Below are 19,077 nucleotides of genomic sequence, written 5' to 3' on the forward strand. Positions count from 1 at the left end.
TGACCTTCTAGGCCCTTTTAGACTTCAGATTCGAGTTTTGGGGTTGTCTTTTGGTGCATATTTTATTACCCTCACTGCAGGGTTGATTTATTTAAGTTCTGTAGGTTTGTATGCTTTCTCCCAGCGATTCTGCACTGTTGAATTGGCGTGGTAGGCTTCTGTCCCTTATGACCTCAAGTAGTAACCATGTCTGTTATTGTAGCCCAAAGTGATGTTCTCTCTATCTTGTGCTACCTTGGTGCATATATGCTCCCGTCAAATGTGTTGCTGAGTATTTGTCTTCACAGGTGTGGATGACAACCCCCTGGGTATATGTGTTTTTTTATGACCTCTGCACATCCACTCTGGTACCCCTTTGAGTCTTGCTCCAGCTCTTCATAACCAGCTCAGGGTTTAGCGCAATAGGGTATCTCATCGGCCTATTGATTATTTACCCCCTGGCTGCCCCCAGCAGGGGCAGCTGTTTTACTGTCTTATCTTTGTGACGGTGTATGCAGTACGAGTATTATCATATGGCTGCAGAGGGGCCATTCCCTATTTATCGCCTCCATCCTGTACCTTGCCTCTGATGCTTTTCACAGGGTCTTCTCCAGCTTCTCCTGGCTTTCTTTTACCATTGCTGCTGTTTTTGGACCCTCTATTGTTGCTTGCCTCCTGCGTTTATTACTCTTTCTCTTCTCTTCTCAACTGTGCTTCTGCGCTGCCTTGCTTCCTGGTCTTTCTTGCATACTGCACTTGTTGTCGCGGGCGCCTGAGGTCATGTCACTTCTCCCTCTGTCCCGCTTGGGTGCCAGAGAGTCTCTTTCAATTTAGCAAAAGACTGCCAAGAGTACCAGGAAAATAAGATGAGTTTGCAAGCATCAACTCATGGGGACTTGAATTGCAAGATTCAGGAATGTTTTTGTGAGGAGTGCTGAGGCCCGGCCGCGCATTTGTCTGGCAAGATGGCGGAGTGAGGACGCAGGCGGGTGGTAGCTAAGTTGGAGGCTCCACTCCTTTCTGACGGATTTGATGATGAAGGGGGAGATAATGCAATAAAACAAATAAAATAACCCTGTCCCTGTCAGGAGCTGGTGGGATTGGGGTAAAAAGGTGTTGAAAAAAACCAACTTTGGAGGGAAACATGCTGGAAAGGTTGGGGAAAAATAACCAGATATATGTATTTGTATTTGCGCAGCAGCATTATATTATTTTCTCTTTTTTTCTTTTTGAATGCATAAGTTAAGATTTCTGGCATGGAACGTTGCCGGGTTAAATAGCAAGAATAAAAGACGCCTAGTCTCAGAAGAGATAAAACTGTATAACCCACATTTTGTGTTTTTATCTAAAACTCATATTGCTCAGAAAGATAAAAAGTTATTAACCCAGCTTGGCTATGATGTTCTAGTTAGTTCTGCCCTGGGTGCTTCAATTAGAGGGGTTGCGATTCTCAAGGATAGACGATGTAGAGCAGAAGTTCTCAAAAGTGCTCATGATAAAGCTGCCAGATGGGCTATTGTGCAATTAAGTATTGAAGAATATAAATATGTGTTTTGTGTGATTTATAGACCGAACTTGGATGAACCTTCTGTTTTTGATTGTTTAAACGTAGAGCTTCTGAACTGGGAGGGGGATCTTATCTTAATGGGTGATTTTAACTGTATTTTGGATTATCAAAAGGATATCACAAAACAAGGGACTTTTCAACGTATGCGTAAATCTAGGGCTTCAATATTAGAAATCTGCCGTATCCATAATATTAGGGACATTTGGCGCAGTATTTATCCTAATACTGCGGGTTATACATACTATTCTGCGCCCCACAAATTATGCTCCCGTATTGATATGGCTATGGCTTCTGATAATGTACTAAAAACTAGCTCTATTGAGGTATGCCCCCGAGTTTCCTCCGATCACAACTCCATTTTACTCACTTTTACCACCCTACAAACCAATCCCGGTCCAAGATTATTTTCTTTCCCTAGATATCTATTGTCGGATTCTTCGTTTGTAACACAACTCAAAGCTCATCTAGCAGAATTTATTAGTTTCAATCTCGACTCTACTTCTTGTATAATGGTGTGGGACGCTTGTAAGGCCAGTATTAGGGGGTTCACTCAGGCATTCATATACAGACAAAACTCAGAAAATCGTGAAAAAAATAAACTACTGACCTCTAAAATCACATTACAAGAAGTATTGTTGGCTGATGCACTGCGCTTAAATTCCCAGGATACTGTTGAGATAGTTTTGAAACTGGGACAACTAAAGGCAACTTTAAAAACTATATTGCTTCAAAAAAGCAGCGCTAAACTACACAAATTTAAAATCAATCCGTTCGAGAGTGGAGATAAGATCGGAAAAATTTTAGCTTACAAAGTCGCCGAAGATAGAGCTAACACCCTGATTAAGAATATCCGTGGCTCCGATAATATTCTATATCACCAGCCAGCAGAAATATTGGAACAATTTGTAGATTATTATTGCACTTTATATACTCCGGATACTTGTCCTTGTCTTACTTTGATACAAGACTATATTGAAAAGAATACTACAAATACTAGAAATACTTCGGAAATAGATCAGCTCTCAGAGAATATTACCTTACTGGAGGTTAGACATGCTATTACTTCCTTACCATCGGGTAAAGTCGCTGGAGAAGATTCCATCCCAGTCGAGGTTTATAAGATTTGCTTGGAGGAAATATCACCTTTATTGCTTCAGGTTATTGAGTTAATTGGGAGAAATGGGAAAGCCCCTAACTCTTGGAATATGGCCAAAATTATTTTTTTTCTAAAAAAAGGCAAACCTACCGAAGATCGTGGTTCATATAGACCCATTTCTCTTATTAATACTGATGCGAAAGTATTTGCAAAAATTCTAGCGTCCCGATTGGCCCCACTTATGCCCCAAATTGTCAACCCGCAGCAACATGGGTTTGTGACGGGTAGAGACACCACAGCCCATATCAATATTGCCATAACCGCGTTCGATATAGCACAAACAACATCCACCCCACTCGGTATGATTTTATTAGATGCCGAGAAGGCTTTTGACCGGGTGGGGTGGAGCTATCTTTGGTCCGTTATGATAAATTTGGGGTTTAATGGACAATTTCTCACATGGATATGGGCTGTGTATGATAACCCTATAGCCAGTATTAGCTATGCGGGGCTGACTTCCTCCACGTTTACTATTTCCCGGGGGACCCGCCAGGGGTGCCCTCTATCACCCTTATTATTTGCTCTTTCGATTGAACCCTTTTTATACGCTTTACAAACTCAATCCAGAATTATTCCCTTTAGTTTTGGATCTCAATCTTTCAAAATTACGGCTTATGCTGATGATATTGCCATTTATTCGCCTGATGTTGAAGCGGCATTACAAGGGATAATGTTTGAAGCTGGCAGATTTGGATTAGTATCCGGGTAGAAATTAAATATAAATATAAATAAAACACAAATTGTTGCCAATTATGAACCAACTACTGCGGTCTCTGGGATGTGTAAAGTTGCTACATATTAGGTGTTAAGATCACTTCTAATATACACGACATAATCTCTATCAATTATGATGTTTTAATAAGAGCAACCGCTTTATCCTTAAAAAAATGGCATAAACTTCCATAAACTTCCATTGAATATAATAGGCAGAATTAACTTGATCAAGATGAAAGTTCTCCCCAAATTCCTTTATTTATTTCGATCAATCCCTTTAGCACTTAGCAACATTTTTTTTAAGAAACTGGATGGGATATTTAGTAGCTTTATCTGGGGATATAAGAAAGCACGTAGGTCTATGTCTTCACTTAAAAACTCTTTAGAAAGTGGGGGGCTTAGTTTTCCTGATTTTAAACTCTGTTTTGGGGTACTTTTCTAGGGGGTCTACGATCACTGTTTAATTCAGACAATCCAATGTACTTTCATTTATTTATGTTAAATTCTGATTCTAAAATGTTTCTGTTAAGACTCAATGACCCTAATTACTTTAAAAGGGTGAAATTCAAGACTGCTAGAGATATTGCTAAAATATGGTCTAATATCAGGACATTTTGTAAAATTTCGTTTTTTCACCCTAAATTACTGGAATTTTTAATGATGGTATGGCTCATATTTGGCTTACTAAAGGTATCAACACACTGGGGGATTTATACGGCACCCAAGGCCTTTTAGATTTTGAGACACTAAAAATATGATATAATTTGACAGAGCCAATGAGATTTAAATACATTCAGATACATGATTTTCTGATACGTAAGATTAAACTATGTGAAATTTCCGATTCTGAAATCTGGAATTATTTATATTCTACTAAGAACAAATCTTTAATTAGAGAGGGTTACGGGTGCCTTAGTACTTATAAAATGAATGACTGTCAGAAGTTAGCGGAGAAATGGAGCACTAAGTTGAATTTGAATATAACCTCAAAACAGATAGCCGCTTCCTTTAGTAATATCAACAGACTTGTTTAATCTTCCAGTCTAAGATTACAACAATATAAAACTACTTGTATGCTATACCATACACCTGAAAATTTTCAAAATAGGTCTCTGATATATCTTTTAGCGATCGCACTAAATGCTCTAAATGTGATCTAGTAGCAGCAGATCTTGAACATATGTTGTTTCCTTAAGTCCAACGGGTCGCTCACTACTTATCCTACCAGCGTGTAGCCCCAAAGCGTTGTGGTCCTTGAAGTCAGCATCAGCGGGTACGCCTCTGCCTGGGTCTTGAGGAAAAAATCAGTCGCGTTGGCCATCCCTGGACACGTGTTTCGAGGTTGTTGCCTCTCGTCAGCAGGGAGTAGGAATGTATGTAGGGGTGCTGCGTAGGCTGCCAAAAATGTCTTCAGGTCTGGTACCGCTCGTGGCACGTAGGAGCGTAACCCGGGCTCGTCAGCCCCACCGGCTCAAGGGAGCCTGAATGTAAAAGTAAGTCCAAGGGGTCGCTCACTACTTATCCTACCAGCGTGTAGCCCCAAAGCGTTGTGGTCCTTGAAGTCAGCATCAGCGGGTACGCCTCTGCCTGGGTCTTGAGGAAAAAATCAGTCGCGTTGGCCATCCCTGGACACGTGTTTCGAGGTTGTTGCCTCTCGTCAGCAGGGAGTAGGAATGTATGTAGGGGTGCTCCGTAGGCTGCCAAAAATGTCTTCAGGTCTGGTACCGCTCATGGCACGTAGGAGCGTAACCCGGGCTCGTCAGCCCCACCGGCTCAAGGGAGCCTGAATGTAAAAGTAAGTCCAAGGGGTCGCTCACTACTTATCCTACCAGCGTGTAGCCCCAAAGCGTTGTGGTCCTTGAAGTCAGCATCAGCGGGTACGCCTCTGCCTGGGTCTTGAGGAAAAAATCAGTCGCGTTGGCCATCCCTGGACACGTGTTTCGAGGTTGTTGCCTCTCGTCAGCAGGGAGTACGAATGTATGTAGGGGTGCTGCGTAGGCTGCCAAAAATGTCTTCAGGTCTGGTACCGCCCGTGGCACGTAGGAGCGTAACCCGGGCTCGTCAGCCCCACCGGCTCAAGGGAGCCTGAATGTAAAAGTAAGTCCAAGGGGTCGCTCACTACTTATCCTACCAGCGTGTAGCCCCAAAGCGTTGTGGTCCTTGAAGTCAGCATCAGCGGGTACGCCTCTGCCTGTGTCTTGAGGAAAAAATCAGTCGCGTTGGCCATCCCTGGACACGTGTTTCGAGGTTGTTGCCTCTCGTCAGCAGGGAGTAGGAATGTATGTAGGGGTGCTGCGTAGGCTGCCAAAAATGTCTTCAGGTCTGGTACCGCTCGTGGTACGTAGGAGCGTAACCCGGACTCGTCAGCCCCACCGGCTCAAGGGAGCCTGAATGTAAAAGTAAGTCCAAGGGGTCGCTCACTACTTATCCTACCAGCGTGTAGCCCCAAAGCGTTGTGGTCCTTGAAGTCAGCATCAGCGGGTACGCCTCTGCCTGGGTCTTGAGGAAAAAATCAGTCGCGTTGGCCATCCCTGGACACGTGTTTCGAGGTGGTTACCTCTCGTCAGCAGGGAGTAGGAATGTATGTTGGGGTGCTGCGCAGGCTGCCAAAAATGTCTTCAGGTCTGGTACCACTCGTGGCACGTAGGAGCGTAACCCGGGCTCGTCAGCCCCACCGGCTCAAGGGAGCCTGAATGTAAAAGTAAGTCCAAGGGGTCGCTCACTACTTATCCTACCAGCGTGTAGCCCCAAAGTGTTGTGGTCCTTGAAGTCAGCATCAGCGGGTACGCCTCTGCCTGGGTCTTGAGGAAAAAATCAGTCGCGTTGGCCATCCCTGGACACGTGTTTCGAGGTTGTTGCCTCTCGTCAGCAGGGAGTAGGAATGTATGTAGGGGTGCTGCGTAGGCTGCCAAAAATGTCTTCAGGTCTGGTACCGCTCGTGGCACGTAGGAGCGTAACCCGGGCGAGTCAGCCCCACCGGCTCAAGGGAGCCTGAATGTAAAAGTAAGTCCAAGGGGTCGCTCACTACTTATCCTACCAGCGTGTAGCCCCAAAGCGTTGTGGTCCTTGAAGTCAGCATCAGCGGGTACGCCTCTGCCTGGGTCTTGAGGAAAAAATCAGTCGCGTTGGCCATCCCTGGACACGTGTTTCGAGGTTGTTGCCTCTCGTCAGCAGGGAGTAGGAATGTATGTAGGGGTGCTGCGTAGGCTGCCAAAAATGTCTTCAGGTCTGGTACTGCTTGTGGCACGTAGGAGCGTAACCCGGGCTCGTCAGCCCCACCGGCTCAAGGGAGCCTGAATGTAAAAGTAAGTCCAAGGGGTCGCTCACTACTTATCCTACCAGCGTGTAGCCCCAAAGCGTTGTGGTCCTTGAAGTCAGCATCAGCGGGTACGCCTCTGCCTGGGTCTTGAGGAAAAAATCAGTCGCGTTGGCCATCCCTGGACACGTGTTTCGAGGTTGTTGCCTCTCGTCAGCAGGGAGTAGGAATGTATGTAGGGGTGCTGCGTAGGCTTCCAAAAATGTCTTCAGGTCTGGTACCGCTCGTGGCACGTAGGAGCGTAACCCGGGCTCGTCAGCCCCACCGGCTCAAGGGAGCCTGAATGTAAAAGTAAGTCCAAGGGGTCGCTCACTACTTATCCTACCAGCGTGTAGCCCCAAAGCGTTGTGGTCCTTGAAGTCAGCATCAGCGGGTACGCCTCTGCCTGGGTCTTGAGGAAAAAATCAGTCGCGTTGGCCATCCCTGGACACGTGTTCCGAGGTTGTTGCCTCTCGTCAGCAGGGAGTAGGAATGTATGTAGGGGTGCTGCGTAGGCTGCCAAAAATGTCTTCAGGTCTGGTACCGCTCGTGGCACGTAGGAGCGTAACCCGGGCTCGTCAGCCCCACCGGCTCAAGGGAGCCTGAATGTAAAAGTAAGTCCAAGGGGTCGCTCACTACTTACCCTACCAGCGTGTAGCCCCAAAGCGTTGTGGTCCTTGAAGTCAGCATCAGCGGGTACGCCTCTGCCTGGGTCTTGAGGAAAAAATTCGTCGCGTTGGCCATCCCTGGACACGTGTTTCGAGGTTGTTGCCTCTCGTCAGCAGGGAGTAGGAATGTATGTAGGGGTGCTGCGTAGGCTGCCAAAAATGTCTTCAGGTCTGGTACTGCTTGTGGCACGTAGGAGCGTAACCCGGGCTCGTCAGCCCCACCGGCTCAAGGGAGCCTGAATGTAAAAGTAAGTCCAAGGGGTCGCTCACTACTTATCCTACCAGCGTGTAGCCCCAAAGCGTTGTGGTCCTTGAAGTCAGCATCAGCGGGTACGCCTCTGCCTGGATCTTGAGGAAAAAATCAGTCGCGTTGGCCATCCCTGGACACGTGTTTCGAGGTTGTTGCCTCTCGTCAGCAGGGAGTAGGAATGTATGTAGGGGTGCTGCGTAGGCTGCCAAAAATGTCTTCAGGTCTGGTACCGCTCGTGGCACGTAGGAGCGTAACCCGGGCTCGTCAGCCCCACCGGCTCAAGGGAGCCTGAATGTAAAAGTAAGTCCAAGGGGTCGCTCACTACTTATCCTACCAGCGTGTAGCCCCAAAGCGTTGTGGTCCTTGAAGTCAGCATCAGCGGGTACGCCTCTGCCTGGGTCTTGAGGAAAAAATCAGTCGCGTTGGCCATCCCTGGACACGTGTTTCGAGGTTGTTGCCTCTCGTCAGCAGGGAGTAGGAATGTATGTAGGGGTGCTGCGTAGGCTGCCAAAAATGTCTTCAGGTCTGGTACCGCTCGTGGCACGTAGGAGCGTAACCCGGGCTCGTCAGCCCCACCGGCTCAAGGGAGCCTGAATGTAAAAGTAAGTCCAAGGGGTCGCTCACTACTTATCCTACCAGCGTGTAGCCCCAAAGCGTTGTGGTCCTTGAAGTCAGCATCAGCGGGTACGCCTCTGCCTGGGTCTTGAGGAAAAAATCAGTCGCGTTGGCCATCCCTGGACACGTGTTTCGAGGTTGTTGCCTCTCGTCAGCAGGGAGTAGGAATGTATGTAGGGGTGCTGCGTAGGCTGCCAAAAATGTCTTCAGGTCTGGTACCGCTCGTGGCACGTAGGAGCGTAACCCGGGCTCGTCAGCCCCACCGGCTCAAGGGAGCCTGAATGTAAAAGTAAGTCCAAGGGGTCGCTCACTACTTACCCTACCAGCGTGTAGCCCCAAAGCGTTGTGGTCCTTGAAGTCAGCATCAGCGGGTACGCCTCTGCCTGGGTCTTGAGGAAAAAATTAGTCGCGTTGGCCATCCCTGGACACGTGTTTCGAGGTTGTTGCCTCTCGTCAGCAGGGAGTAGGAATGTATGTAGGGGTGCTGCGTAGGCTGCCAAAAATGTCTTCAGGTCTGGTACCGCTCGTGGCACGTAGGAGCGTAACCCGGGCTCGTCAGCCCCACCGGCTCAAGGGAGCCTGAATGTAAAAGTAAGTCCAAGGGGTCGCTCACTACTTATCCTACCAGCGTGTAGCCCCAAAGCGTTGTGGTCCTTGAAGTCAGCATCAGCGGGTACGCCTCTGCCTGGGTCTTGAGGAAAAAATCAGTTGCGTTGGCCATCCCTGGACACGTGTTTCGAGGTTGTTGCCTCTCGTCAGCAGGGAGTAGGAATGTATGTAGGGGTGCTGCGTAGGCTGCCTACATACATTCCTACTCCCTGCTGACGAGAGGCAACAACCTCGAAACACGTGTCCAGGGATGGCCAACGTGACTGATTTTTTCCTCAAGACCCAGGCAGAGGCGTACCCGCTGATGCTGACTTCAAGGACCACAACGCTTTGGGGCTACACGTTGGTAGGATAAGTAGTGAGCGACCCCTTGGACTTACTTTTACATTCAGGCTCCCTTGAGCCGGTGGGGCTGACGAGCCAGGGTTACGCTCCTACGTGCCACGAGCGGTACCAGACCTGAAGACATTTTTGGCAGCCTACGCAGCACCCCTACATACATTCCTACTCCCTGCTGACGAGAGGCAACAACCTCGAAACACGTGTCCAGGGATGGCCAACGCGACTGATTTTTTCCTCAAGACCCAGGCAGAGGCGTACCCGCTGATGCTGACTTCAAGGACCACAACGCTTTGGGGCTACACGCTGGTAGGATAAGTAGTGAGCGACCCCTTGGACTTACTTTTACATTCAGGCTCCCTTGAGCCGGTGGGGCTGACGAGCCCGGGTTACGCTCCTACGTGCCACGAGCGGTACCAGACCTGAAGACATTTTTGGCAGCCTACGCAGCACCCCTACATACATTCCTACTCCCTGCTGACGAGAGGCAACAACCTCGAAACACGTGTCCAGGGATGGCCAACGCGACTGATTTTTTCCTCAAGACCCAGGCAGAGGCGTACCCGCTGATGCTGACTTCAAGGACCACAACGCTTTGGGGCTACACGCTGGTAGGATAAGTAGTGAGCGACCCCTTGGACTTACTTTTACATTCAGGCTCCCTTGAGCCGGTGGGGCTGACGAGCCCGGGTTACGCTCCTACGTGCCACGAGCGGTACCAGACCTGAAGACATTTTTGGCAGCCTACGCAGCACCCCTACATACATTCCTACTCCTTGCTGACAAGAGGCAACAACCTCGAAACACGTGTCCAGGGATGGCCAACGCGACTGATTTTTTTCCTCAAGACCCAGGCAGAGGCGTACCCGCTGATGCTGACTTCAAGGACCACAACGCTTTGGGGCTACACGCTGGTAGGATAAGTAGTGAGCGACCCCTTGGACTTACTTTTACATTCAGGCTCCCTTGAGCCGGTGGGGCTGACGAGCCCGGGTTACGCTCCTACGTGCCACGAGCGGTACCAGACCTGAAGACATTTTTGGCAGCCTACGCAGCACCCCTACATACATTCCTACTCCCTGCTGACGAGAGGCAACAACCTCGAAACACGTGTCCAGGGATGGCCAACGCGACTGATTTTTTCCTCAAGACCCAGGCAGAGGCGTACCCGCTGATGCTGACTTCAAGGACCACAACGCTTTGGGGCTACACGCTGGTAGGATAAGTAGTGAGCGACCCCTTGGACTTACTTTTACATTCAGGCTCCCTTGAGCCGGTGGGGCTGACGAGCCCGGGTTACGCTCCTACGTGCCACGAGCGGTACCAGACCTGAAGACATTTTTGGCAGCCTTCGCAACACCCCTACATACATTCCTACTCCCTGCTGACGAGAGGCAACAACCTCGAAACACCTGTCCAGGGATGGCCAACGCGTCTGATTTTTTCCTCAAGACCCAGGCAGAGGCGTACCCGCTGATGCTAACTTCAAGGACCACAACGCTTTGGGGCTACACGCTGGTAGGATAAGTAGTGAGCGACCCCTTGGACTTACTTTTACATTCAGGCTCCCTTGAGCCGGTGGGGCTGACGAGCCCGGGTTACGCTCCTACGTGCCACGAGCGGTACCAGACCTGAAGACATTTTTGGCAGCCTACGCAGCACCCCTACATACATTCCTACTCCCTGCTGACGAGAGGCAACAACCTCGAAACACGTGTCCAGGGATGGCCAACGCGACTGATTTTTTCCTCAAGACCCAGGCAGAGGCGTACCCGCTGATGCTGACTTCAAGGACCACAACGCTTTGGGGCTACACGCTGGTAGGATAAGTAGTGAGCGACCCCTTGGACTTACATATGTTGTTTCCTTGCCCGGTTCTGAGGGAGTTTTGGTTGGCTATCGATAATGTATTAAGAATAAAGCAGATAAATCTACTCTCCCTTACCACCCTAACGGTATTGCTAGATATACATTCTGTTACTACACCTCAGCAATCTCTGGTTACGATATTACTATCTTGTGCAAAATTAACCGTAGCCAGAGCATGGGTTTCCCACAAACCTCCACATGTTACGGAATGGTGGTCATTAGTAAACAAAATATATTCTTTGGAATCAGCTCTTGCTAAAATCAGAGGTCTACGATCATTAATGAAATTTGAAAGAATATGGGGTAGTTTCATTTGAATATTACGTAATTTTCAGCTTTTGCATTTTTGTGTATGTTATATTATTTTCTGCTGTGTTCTACGCAAATTCTAAGATTTGTTTTTTTTGTAACAATTTTTTAAAATATTGCTATATGGTTTAAACGCATTGTTCTATTTTGTCTCTTTGTTTTCTCTATGCCCTCATGAGTTGTCAATAAAAAAAAATGAAGAAAAAAAAATGCAAGATTCAGGAATTAGCAGTTGGCCTTCAGCCTGTTCTTACCTCTTTGATCACGGTCTACATCATTGTTAATGTAAGATACTCACCCATCTAGTAAAAGATAGCAGCGTGATAAGTGAGGACGAATCATATACTCTTCCCGTTCTGATTCTGTTCAACCTAATAAAAGAATCCCAGTGGCCATCAATGTCGAGTGAGTCTTTACATTTGTCATTAATGATGAACTTTGGACATCATCCTCCAAATCAACAAAGTCATTTTTCACCATAATTGCACAACTCAAAAATGTCTTTCAGATTTTTAGAGAGATCTTGTCAAAGTGGATTGCGTCCTCAAGTTGAGTCTACAACTTGGCTAGAGAATTGTCTTTTGCGTTAGCCATTACATGTCCCACCTCATCCCTAGAGTTCATGAGTACTTATCGCTGATCAAGAGGCCCCCTTAATTTCCTCTTTCAAGTTGTTTGTCTTTGTTTGATTCCAGTTAGTTACGAGCTGCTTTAGGTTGTATAAAACTTTACTCTCTTCCCTCATGCTTTTCTCAATCTTGCCAGAAACTACAACAAAGTTTCCAGACTTCCATACACATGCATTTTCGCACCTAGCATGCACAGCTTAGCTTCCCTCGGAACTGTATTAGTCATTAATTGTGTATGTCACGCTGAAAAGTCATACCAGTAACAAGCCATCTTTTGATACCACACCCAAGTGGCCCTTTTTGGCATGCTCTCGTAGAAAAGGGAGAGTCAGAGCCTCCTTCCTGTGTCTGGAGAAAGGAATGCACAGCTGGCTTTATGTCCTTATTATTAACAAGAGGGGGGAACACCCAGACTCCTGTGTATGGTAATTCTCCCCGCATTTTAATGGATCTTCCGTTTGGATTCATATGGATAAGGAGGTTGTCGGGGTGTAACTCTTGCTTTGCCTTCATTTGATATTTTCTCGCTGCTTTCCAGTTCGGTGACTCATGGATCCAAATGTGCCATGTTACTTTCTCTTTGCACAATTCGACACTTGATATCTTCCAACATCCCATTGAAGATATGGTGGCCTCAATTTGTTTTTTAGACTTGCTGATGTTGCATTGTCGCCATTTGCAAGGTTTTATGCATGGGTGATACATACGTAGGGTTGGGGTAAGATTGAGATAGTGGTAAAATACACTCAAAGCTTGCTTTGAAGATATAGTGGTGTGAATGTGTGATAGTATATAACTTATGGTATAGGCAATGCAGCAGCAAATATAAGAGAATGAGAAAAAGTGATAATATAAAAATGATGTGTTGGATCAGGTTTTACTTATTTTATTCTTCTAAAAATGTTTAATTTATGGTTTTTCATCAGATTTAAAAAATGTTAAGGTGACTTAATTTTTGATTTAAAAAACATGACAAGGAAACAAGATTCCTATCTTTGTCAGATATATCGAATACCCTAAATTCTCATTATATTCTAGGATGGAGATACCATGCCACCTTAATGGGTCCAGGTCGTTTGATAAGTTAATAACCCACTGGCAGTAGGTAATACCATAATAAACAAGAAAATGACAGAAATGGGCTGCATTACTGGAGATTGCCACAGTATGTTTTTTACCTGTTTCACGTAATGTAGGCGAAAGGAGATCAGATACAGGGCTGCCTTGGGGCTCTCCATTGCAATATATGCTTTGCTCCTTTTGAATTTCAGGTACAAATTGTTGTTTTGTGTTTGTAAGAAACAAAACTCTCACTTACAGATAAAATCTTCATACGGAATAATGTGTGAATTATTCATATTCATTTATTTCATAAATGTCTGCATGCCATTTTTTATTTCATTCTCATTCTAGACAACTGAACAGAATTCATTGATTAGTGAGATAGCAGAAGAGAAGTTAGCAATTGAAAAGGAAGCTGGTGATATATTTTCTGATGGAGAGATATCATTAGAGTTTGAGAATCCAGTTGAAGGAAGGTGTTGCTCCCTGGATACATCAACAAACCAGGTGTGGGAGTAGCACGACTGCTTATTTTATATCATGCACTGTTTTGAACTGAAGCAGTTGAATTTCTGCAGTTTTGTATTTAGTTAATATAAATGTAAAGCATAGAAATTATTATTTGTGTTATAAAAGATATTAGAAAAGGTGATTGTATTACCAAACTGTAACTAAACGTTTGCTCTTTTGTCCCGGTATCATGTGTGTTCGTGATAAATTCTCTGTGTAAATTGTGTTGTATTCTTGTGTTGAGGTTACTTTAATAGAATGCACGTGAAAGTTCCAGGTGGAATCTGGAGCGCGAAGGAAGTCAGTTGGGGATGTCGCACTATGGGACTCAGCTGCATGTGACGTCTCTTGTCACAACACATCTTTAAATCATCTCCTGTTGTTGGAGGGGTTCCTTCAAATATCTTGTTCCAAAGAGAACTAAAAACAATGTATTGCCGAGCTCGAAGGTTACATATGTAAAGTGTTAGTTCCAGCTCTACATGCCATAAACATTTCATATATATCTATGGAGACTCAATATATAAACTTCAGACCAAACACCTGTTTGTGTGAAGAGTTCAAATATTCTATATCCTTATACCACTACATACAGGATGGAGGCTCTATGGCACTTTACATTTATGAGTAATATAACATTTTAGCCTGCTGCCAATGGCTATGACTGTTGCTAAATGCACTTTCCCGAGCTACAGGCAAAGGCTAATAATGGGCAGAATGTTCTCAATTACTAAGTTACAAAACCGAGCACTGAAAGAGATACTTTTTCTAGCGTAGCCTACTAAGAATTTAATGGGAACAAACCTAGATATGCATGCAAACAATTGGAAATTTCCGAATGCCGCAGGTTGTTGAGTCAAAGTGTGATAGTTCAGAAGAGGCTTAGGAGACCGAGGACCTTATTTAGAGTTTGGTGGACAGGATACTCTGTAAAAACGTGGACAATATCCCGTCCGCTGTATCAAAGGGGACATGGGTAAGCATGATAGTTATTGGATGTGTTTAATACCTACCAACTCATAATTTCAACATATGCATAAACAGGGTTTACACAGGTGAGAATACACCAACCACCTCGTAATCAGTCCCTAAGAAGTGACATTTTGAAGTGAAGATTCTTCCTCGTGCCAATTGCTGGCTGTTGCAAACAGTCACTGGTGATATATTCTGACTGCACCAGTCAGTTCACTTCTGGCGAACTGCAAGTGTTCTTTCCATCATAGAATGGTGCCTCTACAGTAGGAGTCCAGGCCCAACTACTGACACCTCCATTTTAGCTGCCTCTTTGGTCAACCAACATAAAGGTCCAGAGCTGTAGCAACAGTTGCACCTGGTTATTACATGTAACCATACCACTTAGGGAGGAAATAAAACCTGACATCTGAATTGACAGTACGTCAATTTTCACAAGGTTTTCAATTATGGAACTATTCAACTGATAGGATGGCTCAGAATCTCATAAGTTAGGTCTTCAGGATTTGCCATGTATTGCTAAACTTTGGACTACCTCACTCAATATCTTTGACCCCAAGTCAATTGCCCAGTGAAGAGTGATTTTGCTTCCCACGAGTTGCTTTGGAGTAGACCTTTGATTCTAGAATAGGACTGATTATCTTATGCTGGCTTAGGTGTCTAGGTTAATTCTTATCATGCGTGTGAAGGGATCAATTGTAGGTGCAAACGAGTGAAGCAATCGCTGCTGGGTTGCATAGTTGACGAGAATCTAGTTTACCTCATTTAGTGTTATCAGTCATAAAATCATCTTCATATTTTGCTCTGAGGCTTATGTTTTCCTCCACCTTTCCCATTAAACTCCACTTTGCTTATTCAAAACGCTTTTAGATATAAGATTGATCACAACTTCTGTAGTCACTTATTGTCTCCCTTTTTTGATAAGCATATCCCCATTTTATGATGACTAGCTTTAGTCTCCCCTCAGTAATCCTGTAGCTGCCCAGTCTGCTAGCCAAGAATATTTAAACATTTTATGTTAATCAACATTCCCGAATGAGATGTATTATTTGGGGTGATTAGTGGCATTTTCAATGGTTAGAGTTGAGTATAATGTGTGTCTTTCATTGAGCTTACTTCTTTCCCTGTGAAGAGGAAATTAATATTTAAACTAGGCAGTGGTTTTATAACTAGATTTGTGGCCATTTTATGGAAACTAACACTGAAGCCACAGCGACCTTGATTATTTGTTAGGTTTCAGAGATTTCAATATTTCGTCTGCAGTAACTGGTCGATTTCCATTGCAAAATTTGCTTTGCTCCTTTTGAATTTCAGGTACAAATTGTAGTTTTGTGTTTGTAAGAAACAAACTCTCTCACTTACGGATAAAATCTTCATACGGAATATTGTGTGAATTATTGAACATTTCATAAATGTCTGCATGCCATTTTTTATTTCATTCTCATTCTAGACAACTGAACAGAATTCATTGATAAGTGAGATAGCAGAAGAGATGTTAGTAATTGAAAAGGAACCTGGTGATATATTTTCTGATGGAGAGATATCATTAGAGTTTGAGAATCCAGATGAAGAAAGGTGTTGCTCCCTGGATACTTCAATAAACCAGGTTTGGGAGTAGCACGACTGCTTATTTTATATCATGTACTGTTTTGAACTGAAGCAGTTGAATTTCTGCAGTTTTGTATTTAGTTAATATAAATAAAATAAAAGCAGGTGCAGTAAGAGTAAATACAATCTTCTTTGTGGTGTAGGTTGTCTCCAATTATCTAGAAGGCATTAGTGCTGCTGATATAATTGTGATTGATAGGCTGGTTGCCTTGCGAAAAGGAATTAGCATTATGTGCTTTAATGAAGTGAAGAGTTGTGTGAGCTGCTCTTTTCTGGAAAATGTTTCTGATGGATACTTCTAAGCGTAGATTCCCCACCTTTAGAATATTCCCCGATCCCACACTGGATCTGAAGCTTTTACACCAGCCCTCCCGCATGCCACTAAGTGGTGCCGTGCAGCTTCGCGTTGACTTCATCCCACCCCAGAAGTGATGAAGCAGAGCTGCATATAAGCACCACCCTTTAGCGCTGACGTCTGTTTCTTCCTTTACATGCCTTCAACGCAGGTTTGAGAAATTTTTTCTTCAAAAAATTTCAAATTCAGTGTGCAAGAGAACAATGTATCCTCCTAAAACTACAGGGTTTAAACCTTGCTGTGACTGCCAAAAACAAATGTCCTTATTAGATACACACAAAGCGTGCCTTTGGTGTTTGGTCTCGGAGCACAACACCAAGACGTGTGAGGGATGTACCCTCATCAAACCAAAGACAATTCAGGTTCGCGAAGCTGTACGTCGCTGAGCATTGAAGGAAACCACACAAGTCCTGCTCAAAGTCGAGGGAGTGGACTTATTCCCACTGTCCAGGTCATTCTTGCAACAGGTCTTCATCACGGTCAAAGTCGTCTGATAAGTCAAATTCTCCGTCAAAGCAGAAACACAAAAAGGCCAATCAGGACTCTTTCCGACAGTTTCTATCTCCAGAAAAGTCGCAAGGACATAAAGGTGCCACTCGATCTCTCTCCTGATCTTCCAATGAGGAGCCAATTCCACAACCCACTTTGGATTCCAAACCTACTTCGGTGCTGACTTCCACTCTGGCTCCATAATCTCGGCGGGTCCTTTCAATGATGCTGGTCCTAGCAGGAGACCCTGTACAGATAGTGGTGCCTGTCTCCCAGCAGAACTCACCTCAGCCCTGACTGTAATCACATCGTAAATTCTCCCCCATGCAGCTGAGCCTCATACAGTCAGTTTGACAGAATACAACACCCACCTCGAAACCTGCCTCAGGAGCTCCACCAGGTTGTTGGGTTCGACCGTGACAACAACTTACCACCACTTGGAGATACCAATGGAAATAATAGGGATGACTTACCCAGACAGTATGATGACAGCAATCCATACATGAATTTATAGGAGTGAAATGAGTTTGATACTTTCCCGATACTGGGATAATTTCTTCCCTAGACCACCATCGGAAGAAAGTGCTTCCTTTGCTGTAGTGATTAGTCGTGCAGCGGAGGTCTTGGACCAACAACTTCCTTCAATGGAAGTTAAAGCAAATTTTCTTAAAGACATTTTACAGCCTAGACAGGCTTCATCTGAACCCTTGCTACAGTTCATTAAAGCCCTAACTAAGGCATTACTGGGTACCTGGTCTAAGCCGTGTTTTTCCCACAGGAGAACAGATAACCATAGATATGTGCCAAGTGACACAGATTTTTTGACACAACATCCTACCCTACTGAGTCTGGTGGTCTAGGCTTCCACCAGCAGGGACATGTCCAGTTCATTACCTACAACCCACCCAGACAGGGAGTCAAAGAGGATTGAGACATTCAGGAAACAAATCTTCTCATCGGTCAGCCTAGCTATAAGGCTGGTCAATGTCAGTGGCCTTCTTGGACAATATACATTCACCCTTTGGGTCAAGGTCAGCAATATCTTACCGACAGTCCCTGAGGAGTTTCGGGCCTCCCTAGCTTAAACCATTCAGCATGTGGCCAGATACTCCATGCGCTCGTGCCTGGATACTACCAATTGCTTGGCCAAGCAATCCGCACGAGGCTGGTGCTTCGCTGGGGATGTGCAGGCATCCCTTATGGCTATGCCTTTTAGCAAATCTCACCTGTTTGGTAAGAATGTTGATTCACAGACCCCTCAGCAATTTCACTCTCTTCTTATTTATTCTAGAGGTTTAGCATGCAAAACACATGCCACTCCATCCCTACACCAAGCACCCCAGTCCTTTTGGGGTTCGGGATCACGCAGTTAACAAGCAGTCACCAAGAGCAGTGACCTTTCCCAGTAGTTTATGCTGCAGCATCAGCTTCCAAATGGCCGTTAGTTTGCCCTTAGTGGCCACAACCCGCCTGTGAGAGGCAGGATCAAACATTTCCTCCAAGGCTGGCAAAGTATCACATCTGACAAAAGGATTCTTCAGATCGTTCAACGGAGCATTGCCCTTCCATTTCTTTACAACCCAGCGCCTTTTGCACCCACATCAAAGCTTCTTTCAGAGGAGCACCTGTCCATCTTGTTGTAAGAGATGCAGGGTCAACTTACCAAAGTGGCTAAAGAAAAACCTTTGGCTTCAGTAATAGGGACTGGTTGTTAATCCCACTTTTACTCATGGCGAAGAAGGATGAAGGCCTTCGTCCTGTGTTAGATCTTGGCCCGCTGAATGCCTTCCTACTGAGGAAGAATTTCAAAATGCTCACATAGCTCAGGTTTTGTCTGCCCTCGATCCAGCGATTGGTTTGTTGCCTTAGACCTGCAGGAACTTACTTTCATATGCCAGTCCTGCAGTCCCACAGATGTTACCTGTGGGTCAAGGTCAGCCAGGAGCATGTTTAGTTTGCTGTGCCTCCCTCTGATCTTACCAGCGCCCTTTGGGTGTTCACGAAACTGATGGCAGTGGTCGCCACCCATCTTCACAGTTTTGGAATACCAGTTTTCCCCTACCTCGATGGCTGGCTGTTGCA

The 19,077-nt window shown here is 45.4% G+C and overlaps 1 protein-coding gene across 4 annotated transcripts in view; it reads left to right on the plus strand.

The window, feature by feature from the left end:
- Positions 1-19,077, plus strand: part of FAM169A (family with sequence similarity 169 member A) — a 502,597-nt gene that overhangs the window by 414,745 nt on the left and 68,775 nt on the right. The window contains exons 12-13 of one of the 4 annotated variants that reach the window (XM_078675250.1): positions 13,413-13,568; positions 15,994-16,149. The exons of 1 other annotated variant lie outside the window; for it this stretch is intronic. In XM_078675250.1, coding sequence (XP_078531376.1) covers positions 13,413-13,568; positions 15,994-16,149 — 312 coding nt within the window. The remainder of the gene's footprint in view (positions 1-13,412; positions 13,569-15,993; positions 16,150-19,077) is intronic. 2 more of the 4 variants (XM_078675251.1, XM_078675252.1) reach the window with 2 other exon arrangements.

The sequence above is a fragment of the Lissotriton helveticus genome, chromosome 2_1 (genome assembly GCF_964261635.1).
Source record: "Lissotriton helveticus chromosome 2_1, aLisHel1.1, whole genome shotgun sequence".
NCBI lineage: Eukaryota > Metazoa > Chordata > Amphibia > Caudata > Salamandridae > Lissotriton > Lissotriton helveticus.